Source organism: Caenorhabditis remanei, chromosome I (assembly GCF_010183535.1).
Source record: "Caenorhabditis remanei strain PX506 chromosome I, whole genome shotgun sequence".
Classification (NCBI taxonomy): Eukaryota; Metazoa; Nematoda; class Chromadorea; order Rhabditida; family Rhabditidae; genus Caenorhabditis; species Caenorhabditis remanei.
In genome coordinates, this window is record NC_071328.1 from 9,974,154 (window position 1) to 9,988,000 (window position 13,847).

At 36.5% G+C, this 13,847-nt stretch overlaps 2 protein-coding genes across 2 annotated transcripts; both read right to left on the reverse strand.

The window, feature by feature from the left end:
- Nucleotides 1-3,733: 3,733 nt before the first annotated feature.
- On the reverse strand, nucleotides 3,734-5,977 carry GCK72_002123 (uncharacterized protein; the record flags this gene model as incomplete). The annotated part of the gene is made up of 4 exons (XM_053723268.1): nucleotides 3,734-3,889; nucleotides 4,601-4,872; nucleotides 5,477-5,541; nucleotides 5,823-5,977. 4 exons carry the CDS (start codon nucleotides 5,975-5,977, stop codon nucleotides 3,734-3,736), a joined length of 648 nt encoding a protein of 215 aa, XP_053591913.1.
- A 5,592-nt stretch (nucleotides 5,978-11,569) lies between these two features.
- Nucleotides 11,570-13,675, reverse strand: GCK72_002124 (uncharacterized protein; the record flags this gene model as incomplete). Its single annotated transcript, XM_003114931.2, has 13 exons — nucleotides 11,570-11,680; nucleotides 11,731-11,823; nucleotides 11,868-11,993; nucleotides 12,041-12,212; nucleotides 12,261-12,382; nucleotides 12,436-12,588; nucleotides 12,639-12,764; nucleotides 12,815-12,913; nucleotides 12,957-13,026; nucleotides 13,073-13,160; nucleotides 13,209-13,251; nucleotides 13,303-13,415; nucleotides 13,606-13,675. The coding sequence occupies 13 exons, from the start codon at nucleotides 13,673-13,675 to the stop codon at nucleotides 11,570-11,572; spliced, it is 1,386 nt and encodes a 461-aa protein (XP_003114979.2).
- Between the last annotated feature and the right edge of the window lie 172 nt (nucleotides 13,676-13,847).

A 13,847-nucleotide genomic window follows, 5' to 3' on the forward strand; every position in this document is an offset into this window, starting at 1 on the left:
TTAAACCAGACGCGAAAGCTGTTGAAACTCCAAAAACAATCCAAGTTAAGCCAGTAACAGAGAAAGTTTCGAAACCAGCTGCGAACGTTGAACCAGAGAAAGTGAAATCACCAACTGTCGCTGAAAATAATTCAAAGGTGGCAGTGGAGAACCCAGCTGTAAAGCCAGTTCCAGTTGTTGAGAAACCAAAAGAAATTCCTAAGGAAACTCCGAAAGAGGCAGCCAAAGAAATGCCGAAACCTGGAATTGAGAAAAAGAAAATTGTAAGTTATTATCTTCCAAATAATCACTCAATCATTGTTTTCAGTTGCTCAAGAAAAAGAAGATTATTCCGATTGAAGATGAGAAACCAGATGAAGTTCCTCCGAAACCAAAAGTTCTCAGTGAACAAAAAACTGAAATCTCAAAAGTTTTCTCAAAGAAATCATGGGGTTCACAGAAGACAGACAAGGTTATGAAGATGAAAAATAACATGAAAGGAATCTCGATCCGATGCAAATCTTCTGGAAATGTAACTACTGATTTATTAGAGAATTACCGTAGGAAACCACAGGCTGAAAGAGCAACGGTAATATTGAATATCCGAAATTTCATTGCTTTCATGTTTTACTTTTTCAGGTTCTCGTGGACACACCTGTTCTGGATGTGAACTACAGTACTGTCAAAATATCATTACGAGAAAAAAGGAAGAAAGTGTGAGTTCATTCACTCGTGTCATTCTGGAATTAGACTACTGAAAATTAGTAGAAAAGAGATAAATTACTCTAAATATTTTTCACACTTTCTGAATCATAACTCTTTTTTCTTATTTTTTGTAAAGTCATTTCTTTAGATTTTATAGCTCAAATGTGCGTGTGTTCCCCTCCCTCACCTCTCCCTCATCTTTTTGATTTTTCTCTCTCTGAAACTTTTTCTTTCATGACCTAGCAGCCCCCAGTGAACCAGTCGAATCTTTTACACGACTACCTTTCCTCTTTTTCTCTTTTTATTCCGTATTCTTTTCAGTGAGAAACCTGTTGAAGTTGTCACTGCGCCTCCTCCTCCTCCAGTCATTCCAATCGAATCTGAAAACATGTCTCGTTCGGTTTCTGTTTCTTCACGTGCTTCTGATACTAGAGCTTCGATTATTCTTGATGAAATGAGAGGAACTGAAGCAGCAGTTGAATGGACTCGTGATTTGGATATCGACGATGAATTAGATCATTATAACGGTATTCTGGTACTTCCGGATAAGTCAATTCTGGAACAATACATCTCGAGAAAACGAGGAAAAATCGATCGTTATCGTGGATTGAGACCATCTTCAATGTGTTCATATGCTTCAGATAGTTGTGCTTCACCATGTCCATCTACAGTATCTGAACTTTGCCTCCCTTCATCAGGTAAATTTTCCAAGGAAGAGGAATATTTAAAATATCGGTTTTCTGAAAATTTAACATCCTCTTCCTTTGGTAGTCCCGGTTATTTCGATGACGTAAAGTTGTTTTGTGCTAAAATAGACCCGACTGAGCTGCAATCAAAGGGATGATCAACTAATGATGATTCCTATACGTAGTACGATTTCCATCTTTATTCCCAACCCAATTAATCTTTTGTAAACTTTTTTTCTCAGTAATGGTTCACGAACCACGACGAAGAGCTCAGTACAGTGCGGAGCCATTGGAGCATTGTACAACTCCAGTTCCACTGAACTCTACTCCACGTGGATTTACGACAAAGAAAGAGCCAGCACCTGTAATTAAACCAGTTCCATTTGAAGCACCCAAGACATTATTTGAAAAGATGATTCAAGATCAAGCAAATAGAAACCGAACGGCAGCAGTTTCAGAGGTAAGTTGATAAAAGTACAAACAGTGAAAAATGAGAGAAAAAGAGAAAGAAAGATAGGGAAAAAGATGTAATGAATTGAAAGAATAAGAGGAACATATGAGAAATATACTGTGAAGTGAAGACGCGATGAGCTGCTATTCTGCTGATGAAGAAGCAGAAAGAAGAAGATGAAGATGATATGGGTTAGAGTGGCGCGTATCAGTGCCTGCGGGAGAGATTCCAGGACATTTGAGTGTAATGTATCAATCACCGCACTTCGAAGGGGGGCTCTTCTTAGAGCACAGCCAGCAGGCAACAAGCGGTCCTCCGACCGGGCTCATACACTAACGAATAGCCGACAAGTACGTGTGCTCTCACGAGCATTGACACGTTTATTGTTTCTTCATATTCTGAGATTCATTTTAATTGTATTCATGAATGGCTAGAGATTATAATATTATCCTCCGAGTAAGTTTTTGTAAAAAAAAAGAATAAGAGAAGAGAGGAACAGATATTGTGAGTGGGAGTCAGACGGCCAACATCCGTCCTTTGATTCCCGGAAGGAGAGAAAAAAGAGTGAAGACACGTATGACAAATTGTTAGAAATTCGAAACGCAAAAACGTTCGTACCTAGCTAACAAATTTACGACATTAATGAACAGATGTCTTCTGAAATCGAGTGAAACAGAAGAAGAAGAAGCATGCAAAATATTCAAATGTCCGCGAAAGAGTTATATTGACTTGCGATCAGCCAGCTGATCCTCTTTTCATTTCTGCGTGTAAACAAGAAAAGTGAGTGAGTAGTGTACGTTTCAAGAGTCTCGCGCTTCGGTTTCCTTTCCTTCTTTTTCTCTTTTTTCAACACGGAGAAAATGATACATGAATATATACATTACTTACGGTGCCTCTTCATTTCTTCTTTTTATCCCTCGTTTTTTTTCTTTTTTGAAAAGTTGAAAGCTCAAGCCACAATGAATAGAAGAAATAACTGCATCTCCTATACATGATATCCTATAAATTTTACTTCGAATCCTCAAATTTTATTTTATTCAAACTCCAGTTCAATAGCAGATTAAATTATAGGGTTCAACACTTTGCAAAATTAGTTGACTTTTGGTGCAAGATTCTCAGTCTTTCGGATATCTTCTTTTCAATGATTTTCACGTGAATCGTTTGTCTCTTCAAAGTTCAAAAAGAAGACACCAACTGTTTTATAATTAGGGCCACATCCTAAAAAAGTAAACTCTTAATTCATTCATCTTCTAGAAATGAAGCTATGAAGCTACAAAAAGAAATAATAAATTGACATTGAATGGTCATTCATCCATTCATTTCAATTTGAATGCAAATCATTTCTCTCTCTTCTTTCTTTTTTCTTTCGTATTCCATCGGCGGTTTCCTTTTTCTCAGGTTAATGGTGCATGTGATTAGAATGACGACTGCCGAGCATTTTTCAACCATTATCATTGTCCTTTTCGTTTTGCTTTCCATGTGATTATTGTTTTTCTAAAGTATTTTCTGCTTCTTTATTTTCTTGAGAAGGCGGCGAACAAACAGTAGAAGACGAATGATAGATTGAGAGACACAGAACAACTTATCGAGCAGACGAAGAAACTTGTCCATGAATCAAGAATTAAACTATTCATTCTAATTTGCAGACACGCGATCCATCGCCCCGTCGTGGATCCCAGGAGGAAGGTTTGTTGATTATAGTGAGGATTTGAATACAAAAAGAATGAAATTCCAGGAATGTCAGCCATATCACAACAGTTTGCAGCGGCTGCAGCAGCTGGAAATGGTCATGGATCTGTTCGATACGCTGCTCATATTCCAGTTAGAAGTGGAGAAGTCAGTGGAAGAATGAGCTCTGGAAGTGTCGACAGTCAGCAGAGGCGAGTCTCTTAGCAGAAAAAGTGATCTAAAATTAATCTGGAAAATATTCCCGTTCCCAAGGTGTGATTCTGTATTTTCCAGTAGTGGCACCCTTGACGTGGCGTCGAAGAACATTGACCATGTGATAGATCAGGCTCGACACCGTCACCATCAACACAGAAGCAAGTTCAAAGAAGCCATTGACTACCTGGATCAGATATTTGAGGATTTGAAGAAAGAGTGTGATGTGAGTTGAGAGAGAGAAAAGATAAAAGCAGATGTGATGAGTTAGTGGACTCGTGAAGAACAGAAGGTGTCATGGGTGTTAGGAAAGGACAAATGACTAGAGTTTTGTGACCTAAAGGACACTAAATGGATTAGTTTACTGCCGGAAAAGAGTTAAGGTTGTGATTAGGACTACAATTTTCTGTGTTTCTGAGTTTAAAACTTCGAGATGTTTCCTTTTTTTTTTAAATATTCAACTATATTTAATTATCTGTTCCTCTACCAGAGAGTTCAAATAGAAACCCAATTATATCAGCTCTATTGAAATAAGCACACAAGAAGAAGTCAGCCAGTCTTCTACCAGGGCACTGACTCATTTCTAGTGGTCATTGAAATCTGGATTGATTTTCAGCCTGACGACAAAAATAACAACGATGAGAACAACAAACCATCAATTGAAAATCAGTCAGTGATCCTTCAGAAGCCTTCTGCCGCTTTTGTAGCTGTGAAAAAGAAGCCAACGACGACTTCAGTTGCCACGTCATCGTCCGCAACTTCTGCCGGAAAGACGGCATCTGCGTCCGATTCAAAGTAAGTCGTTCGTTCCGGGCGGGGCTCCCTGAAGAAATATCTTCTCAAGGAAGAGAGACTTTCTGTGTCTCTCTGATTTGAATGATATTTTGTCTCGTGATACATTACACACGACACAAGACCCGAGCAGGACACTGGTCGATGGGCGAGCCGACGTGAGATGCTCCGTCCCCTCCGTTTTCATCACTTTTTCAACTTTTTTACTATTATTACCAACACTTGAAGACTCGCAAAAGAAGAGAATAAAAAATGTATACATTTCCAGAAGAAGTGGTTCGACGAAACAACATTCAGCAGTGACGGCAGTCAAACCAACAGTTGCAAGACAGAAATCATCTGAAACTGGAAGTAATTCATCGTTTTCAACAGTCAAAGCTACAACGAATAAGTCGTTACCTCAGGTATGATTATCGTTTCAAACATTGTTTGTTGAGTAAACATTCCATATGAAAAACCTGTTCATCAGAACGAAAAATAAATAGTTTCTTTAGCCACAGTATACTTTTTGTCTAATCTGATAAATTTTTTGAAGTAGTTTGAAGAAAAACTTCCTTATGTATCTTTTAGAGATTATAACAAAAGTTAGAAATCTAGATCAAAATACAATCCTCTTTTCTCTCGAAAATTCAATTCTGAGAAGTGCGTTCCAGTGTTCTCAACGCATAAAGTTTATCGTTGTACTTACATCATAAAGAAGAAAAGAGAAATAGAAAAAGAGTGTCGTCGACATAAAAATGCGACTCAACTTTTTTCGATAAGTGCTTCAAACTTCAGGCTCCATCGCCAGTCGAAGTTGTGATTCCAGTGCGGAAAATCTCACAAGGAGCATCTTCGAACAATCAGCCAGAGGTTTTTTTAATTATTTTTTTCTTCTCTTTTCAATGTTCTTTGTTTCAGCCAACTGTCGCTGAAACTATTGTTCTTTCCAAGAAAACAGATAAAATGGATTTCACAAGAAGATGGCTGCAAGACGATTTACAATCTTTGGCGCATCTTCCACCAGCAAATATTGCTCCGAATGCAGTGAGTTTTTGTTTTTTTTTTCTGCAACAATCATAGAATATTCTGAATATTTTAATATTTTGCAACAAAATTATATTTCAGTCTTACTATCAAGATTTCGATGAACATTCCCTTGGAAGTTGTAGTGCAGAAGTGGCTGCATTCAATACAGTGAAAGAGAAGAAAAACGGGAAGAGTGCATCTCGAAAAATATCCGATTCTTCTGACATGATTCGTCCTCGTCCATTCCGTCCTCAACCAGTCTATCCAATGGTCGACGGATTCAATGGCCCTTCTGCTTTCGAACCATTCTCGTCTCATACTTTGCCACGTGTCGCCTCGAATGATCAAATTCCGAGTGAAATGAAACGGTCTGGTTCACAAGATCCATATAACACACTCCGTTCAATGCGTTCTGAGGGTGATGGAATTGAATCATCTCGTCCGTCTCCGTCTGCATTCCAACAAGTATCTCCATTCAATCGGGGAAGTTCAATGAGATCTTCACTTCGATCACTTCCTGATCATTCTCCCGTTAGACAACGAGTTCCGCTGAAAAATAATTATGATGTTGCCAAAGATCCAGTATTATCAATTGATCAGCTGGTAGCAGAGTTGGAATTGAATACGGAAAACGTAAATGTATTTTATTGATTTGATTATGTATAACTTTTGAGTTTCAGACGTTCTCCTCATCTGACAAACGTCGTTCATTCCCAACATCCTTCGGAAGACCTCAGACACATCAAGCACAACAACATCATGTTCCAGCAGATTATGAGAAACCGAATAGATACAGAGCAGAGATGAGACATGTTCCAACAAGAGGAAGAGCTCAGAACTTTGCCACGTCAGAGCCAGCTCCGAAAGCATCAGTTGCAGTTTCAAAAGCCCCAGTTTATTCTCAACCAATCCGACAACAACAGCAACAACAACAGCAACAACCAAAGTCATTGGATGAAGTAACGAGTATGCTGAATCGAGCAGTTTCTCAATTCGGAAGTGATCAAAGACAAGCACATCAACATCCATCTGTATACAAACAATTGAGTCAACAATCATTCGGTTCCGTTCACAGTAACAATGCATTTGAAACTATCAATCAGGAGAAAATAAATCCAAGTCGAGTGGAAGCAATGCACAATATGTTTGAAAGAGGAACAGCTCCAACTTCGTGGAAAATGCAACAACCGAAGGAATCGTATGATGATAGAAATCAGGTATATTTCAAGAATGAATTTAAATCTTCTCTCCCTTTTCTATGCGGTGTCTTTTGGTAGATCAGAGCTCTCACTTTTCTTCTTTTTTCTTTTTGTAGTTAGTTAATAAGTGCAGTGAAAAAGCCTCTGCAAACGATACCAAATGTGGAAAATACAGCTCCATACCGGACCCTCACAATGATCGAAACACAGCAATGACCTCATTTTGAGAGAAGTGAGTGTCTATTATAATATGAACTATTATCCAAAGAATGTCATCAATTAAGACTCAATTGATGTCATATTTTCAAAATAAAAGTGTCAAATCTCTTCTTCAATTCCAAATGAATTTCAGAAGATGTCTCCGTTACATGAGGTCACTTATGCCACACTAAACAGCTATTCTCCAACTCCTCAAAATCCAACAAACGGGAATGGAATGGCTCGAAACACGTCACAAAATCATATTTCCTATCATGACTACACTCCACAACTGCCAACAACTCAACCACCACAAAGACCTCCTGGATCTGCAAATTCATCTCAAGGTGGATATTATTCGTCGAATAGTTCTGGAATTGGTTCGAACTATCCACAGAATCAACAAAACCAATACAATGTAAGTTTTTTGAAGCCAAATGGAAAATTTTATATTACATTTGGAAGACAAGAAAATCATAACAGAAACCGACAGGATTGCTTGAGACTTCAAAATCTAGATGCATATTTTGATTTACAGAAGGCGGCCTAGCCGCAATCCACTAAACGAACGAAACGACAGACGGAGAACAAACTATGTAGTTATAGTGAATTTCATAGAGTTGAGAACCTAGAATCTGAAATTTTTTGGATTACTGTAGCATGAAAATATTTCATTTCCAGAATCCACGACGAAGTCTCATCATCGACCAACAATCGATTTCCTCCAGAATGCCTTCTGTTGAGAATGACGATGATGATGGATTCTATGATAACATTGGAATTGTGAGTCTTCTTCCTCCCGTTGAGTCCTCACAGTTCTCATTAGTTTCAGTATAATGATGATCGACGTTATTCACGTGGCAGTGAACTGGAAAACTCTGCTTCATTCCGTCAACTTCCTCCAGCTTCTAACTCTTCATCCGGTCATAAACACAATCGAATCGGGTCATTCTTACGTAAAATTGGTGGAGTATCAAGTCGTCCACCGGGAAGTGCAGCCAGCTTGATGTCTTTGAATAAGATTTCAAATGAAACAATTATCAAACCGGGTGGATTAATGAAGAGCAACAGTTTGAGCAATGAACCATGGAAGAAAGTGGTTCTCGGTGGTGCGAGTATGCCAAGAGAAGGTAGATTTCAGCTCTGATTGATCATGCAAACATCTTATTCAATTTCAGCTAACAATAATCACAAAGCCGGTCTCGGAGCTAGACTCAAAAACTCACTGTTTGGCTCTCGAAAACGATTGGACGGTTAATTACCTTTTTCTTTTCCCTTTAGTTGATCATATATGTATCTTGTTGCTCAAATCAATTGTTCAGTTGAAATGCGGTTTATCGTTCTTTCTTTCTTCATTTTTCTCTTTTTATCCTTTTGTAAATTGAGAAAAATAATGAGAAAATCATTCTTCAAATGAGCCATTTTTGAAGATATTTCCTCACTTTTGTCTCTCATTTAACCCTCATCCGCTATTCATAATATTTCAGTTGTTAAGCATAAGCTTCGTATTTATCATAAATCTTTCAAACAATAACAGTATTATTTTCAATACACATTAAATCGATTAAAAATGTAAAAATCTAGATTCGAGCGGGAGGATGAATAATTGTATTAGCCACGCCTCCTGAGAATTAGTCTCGCAACGAAAAACAGAAGAAAGGATTGAAACGGTCATTGAACCCTTCCCCTCGCAGCCCCAATGCTCATTTCATGATTTTCTTTTCTTTCATCATCATATTTTGCACACGTTTGGAAAGGAAAACATCGGATCGAATCGTTTTCTTTCTTTCTTTCTATTCTCTTCTTCTTATTCGTCTACTTCGCAGTGTCTGTGATCAGGCCCATAATCCAGGGGTACATCCAAAAAGCCCATAATCCAAGGGTACATCGAAAAAGGGTACATCGATGAAAAATTTGATCATAGGGTACCTTGAATCAGAGGGCACACTGGATCATAGGGTACATCTAGGAGGTGTTATCATAGGGCACATCTTACGAGGCGTTGTCTGTAAGATGAGGATTCCTCTTGGCACAGTTGCAAAAAGTTGTTTCAATCCGAACTCTTTTCACAGCATATGTACCCCTATGGTAGTGATTTACAAAAAATATGTCACCAGTCCTCTATGACGTCATCATAGGAAAATATGACCAATAATTGACTTTTCACCCAAAAATTCATAAAAATTTCAATTTTTCAAATAACTTTAGGAAACTTTGGCAACATGTTAGGAGTGATTTTGACTACCTCTACACAAATTTTCAGCCCCTCAGACACCCCAGAAACCGTTCAAGTTAATTCCATTTTCATGTTTTTCCAACTTTTCTCGAAAAATCCCTCTAGAAGTACTCAAATTTCAAATCGTATTCGTATTCTCCGCAAAAAGTTTTATTAGGTCCAGTAAAAATCATCAAAAAACCATTGCACCATTTTGAGATTTTTTGGTTTTTTCAAAAATCACATAAGGGTCCCCCCTTATGAAAAAAAAAATTTTCACGAAAAATTCAAAGAAAAAATTTGTTCCGAAAATAATCAGAATATTGAGAAAAGACTTAGAATAAACCAATTCCAAGATTATACATCTCAGAAATTGGTTTGAACCGATTTCGTTTTTTTCTTCATCGAAATTTTTTCCCATTTTTTGACGTTTTCATCAATATTTTGTACTGAAGTACACAAATTTCAAGTAATGTACTTGATACTCGCTAAATTTAACAAATAATCAAAATAAGACAAATGAAAAACCATTGGACTATTTTGAGATATTTTCATTTATTTCGAAAATCACATAAGGGTCCCCCCCATGGAACAAAATTTTTATCGAAAAAATATTTAAACATTATTTTGATTTAAAAACGTTCAAAACTCTTTTACTAAACGTCTTGTAATATTGCATCAATGTTCTGAACGTTTTTGAATCAAAATAATGTTTAAATAATTTTTCGATAAAAATTTTGTTCCATGGGGGGGACCCTTATGTGATTTTCGAAATAAATGAAAATATCTCAAAATGGTCCAATGGTTTTTCATTTGTCTTATTTTGATTATTTGTTAAATTTAGCGAGTATCAAGTACATTACTTGAAATTTGTGTACTTCAGTACAAAATATTGATGAAAACGTCAAAAAATGGGAAAAAATTTCGATGAAGAAAAAAACGAAATCGGTTCAAACCAATTTCTGAGATGTATAATCTTGGAATTGGTTTATTCTAAGTCTTTTCTCAATATTCTGATTATTTTCGGAACAAATTTTTTCTTTGAATTTTTCGTGAAAATTTTTTTTTTCATAAGGGGGGACCCTTATGTGATTTTTGAAAAAACCAAAAAATCTCAAAATGGTGCAATGGTTTTTTGATGATTTTAATTGGACCTAATAGAACTTTTTGCGGAGAATACGAATACGATTTGAAATTTGAGTACTTCTAGAGGGATTTTTCGAGAAAAGTTGGAAAAACATGAAAATGGAATTAACTTGAATGGTTTCTGGGGTGTCTGAGGGGCTGAAAATTTGTGTAGAGGTAGTCAAAATCACTCCTAACATGTTGCCAAAGTTTCCAAAAGTTATTTGAAAAATTGAAATTTTTATGAATTTTTGGGTGAAAAGTCGATTATTGGGCATATTTTCCTATGATGACGTCATAGAGGACTGGTGACATATTTTTTGTAAATCACTACCATAGGGGTACATATGCTGTAAAAAGAGTTTGGATTGAAACAACTTTTTGCAACTGTGCCAAGGCCCAACACAAACATTCTCACTCTTACAGATAGTGCCTCTTACATGCATTCAAAGGGTACATCGGTGTAATTATCAAAGGGTACATCAATTATGTTTATAGGGTCATAGGGTACACTCACTGTACATTCAGAAAACATTGTCTTTCAAGGATCCCTTTTTTCTAGAATACTGTACTCAATATATTGCGTATTCTTCTACCTTCTCACCAACTATCCTCTTCTAGATATTTCTTTCTGTTTTTTCTCCCAGTTATTCTTTTCTTTGTATCTTATTCTTTCTTTCAATCTGTTTCTCTTCCTCCTCTCTCTTCTCAATATTCTTACTCATGCGCTTCTGCCAGTAAGCTGCATCAGAAGGTGTTGTTGTAGATAAAGTTATTAATTAGCACACAACTCTTTCTTCCCAAACACAAAAAGAAAATGAGGGAGAACCCTCCCTCCATTTTTCATCAGATACGCGTAGTGCGAAGGGAGTGCGTCAGAAAGAAATATCTAGAAAAGGATAGTTGGTGAGAAGGTAGAAGAATACGCAATATATTGAGTACAGTATTCTAGAAAAAAGGGATCCTTGAAAGACAATGTTTTCTGAATGTACAGTGAGTGTACCCTATGACCCTATGAACATAATTGATGTACCCTTTGAATGCATGTAAGATGTGCCCTATGATAACACCTCCTAGATGTACCCTATGATCCAGTGTGCCCTCTGATTCAAGGTACCCTATGATCACGATGTACCCTTTTTGGATGTACCCCTGGATTATGGGCCCTGTGATCAAGAACTTTGACCCAACCGGTGTTTTCTTCCTACCTTTCTCTGGTTTACATGATCTGATTTTATATTAAAAGACAACCAACAGCAGTAATGCTTCATTAAAATTGATATGACATTCAAATATTATTCGACAGAAACTTCTCATTATTATATTTTTACTACTCTGAAATTTCTGTTTTGGTTCTTCCATCGCCCATTCCTTTCTTGTCTTCGATTCGTTTCTTTTTTGTTCCAGCGTTTGATTGAAACTTTGTCACAACACGTTCCGCCTGGAATTTTCAAATTTCCTATTTGTTAAATTCTTTTTGAAATGGTTAACCTGATCCAAACTAATCTGAAAACCATCAACAAAGTGAGCATGGTTTGGATCTCCGCGGCTCTCGCTGGTAATATCCCACATTTTCTTTATTTTCTGAAAAGTATTCTCCAACGCTTCATCTTGAAAGAGCCACTCACGTCATCGTAGTTCACAATTTCTTTGATTGAGTGTTGATAAATATCTCGAAGTGCCGAAAACTTCTCATGTAGACTATCTTTCTGAGTTTCCACGACTCTTAAACGCTTGAGAGTATCAAATTTATTCTGCAAAATTGGAAAAAATTGTTCACGAAAATTGTTTCAGAATCTACCTGAAACACTGAAAATTTGACTGTTTTATGATCTTCTCCGAAGTGGCCATTGATAACGCAATTCGAGCAAATGGGCAGCGTATCCGTATTAACAACATCTAGATCGGACGAATCGAGGACGTCTTGAATGACTTGATTCACGATTTCGGAACATGTTTTGCAACATAATAGTCTATAGCAGTTATTCATTGAAAATATTTGCATAAGTTATAATAAATACCTATCAAGATAATTTTTTGTTGCACATTCACTGCATGCCGTTTCGAATTTCCTTTCAGGAAGCTCACTACACTTCTCTTCTTCATCTTCTCTATTCTTTTTCACCAACTTTTCGAATGTTATCTGAAAATTTTTATGTTATTTTCAGAAATTATGAAGTCTTACTTTTTTCTTACTTCGTATTTTTCTTGGTTTTCAGCTATTGCTTTTGAGACACTCTTCATATGCTCCGAAAACTTTCGAACTTCTTCATTTATTCGATTCGTAAATTCTTGTTGCACTTCGCTTGATCTACTTTTTCTTATCATTTCAGTCATTTTTTCGAGCTCCTAAATAATGATTGATGAATAAGTTAACAATTTTTAAATTCGTTACTAACTTGACTGAAACTATGAAACGTGGCTCCAAAGTTTCCAAACGTATCATTAGCTTGATAGAACTGATGTTCAAGTTCTTCTTTTAAATAGCCTACACTAGTGAGTTGGCTCTGGAAGTGTTGCGCTGACTGAAAATTCATGATAAAACTGATTTTACCTTTCAAATGTCTAAACTCACTACTAATGGAAAATATGAAATAACTTCGTGGCGCAGACTAACATGGTCTCGAATAGCACAAGTTCCGCAGACAGCCAAAGACTTGATGTTCAATTCAACCTGAACAACTTTCAAAGTAACAACATGGAAATACAATTACTACCTGAAAATTTATAGATCCTAAAACATCATATTGAAATGGATCGTTGACACAGTCACGGCACACAAACATTCTGTAAAAAAAGCAGACATTTTCAAATTAGTGATTTATCATCTCACTCCGATTCGTTGTCATTTTTTGAGCATTTGGAGCAGTCAACTGAATTTTCTGGTTTCATCCGAAGCTTCTTCAATAACGAAATAGTTTCTGTAATGTAAAAATAAGAATATTTTGCAAAAATGATAATTTATTTACCTTCTAGTTTAAAGTTCTTAGGAGCATCGGCATTACATTCTCTCTGTAAATATAATATTTTTGAATATTTTTGTATTTAGTATGCACAACGTACACGGCAAGTTGGACAGTTGATCGTGGTAGATCCTTGTTGATTCTTCAGGTTCTGAATACATTTATCACACATTGTATGTCCGCACTCCGTAACCACGGGATGATTCTCATCTCCTGAAGAAAGTGATAAGATTAAATTGTCGTATTATCTTTACCCCATATTAGTTATCTCTAGCTTTCCCCCATTTGTTAATTCATTTTTACGTATCAGTGGTTTAAACCCTTGAAATAAAAAAATAAAATAAAAATCAGAAAATAGAATTATCAGATTTTGATGAACGATGAGATTATTTGAAGGACTTACCATACTCTTCTTGACAAATCTGGCATGACGGCATTTCGATATCAACGTCTTTTGCAGTCGACGATTCCATTTCGAAGAACTTTTGCCAGTAAGAGCTGCAAATGAGAATCAAATTTTCAAAATCGAAAGAGGGGGAGCTAGATTTTAGAATGCGAAAAAAATAAACTTTGACAAAATAAGATTGTGAAAAGCACTATTTGCCAAAAATTACCTGACTTTTTAGGAAAAAGAAGGAAAATATT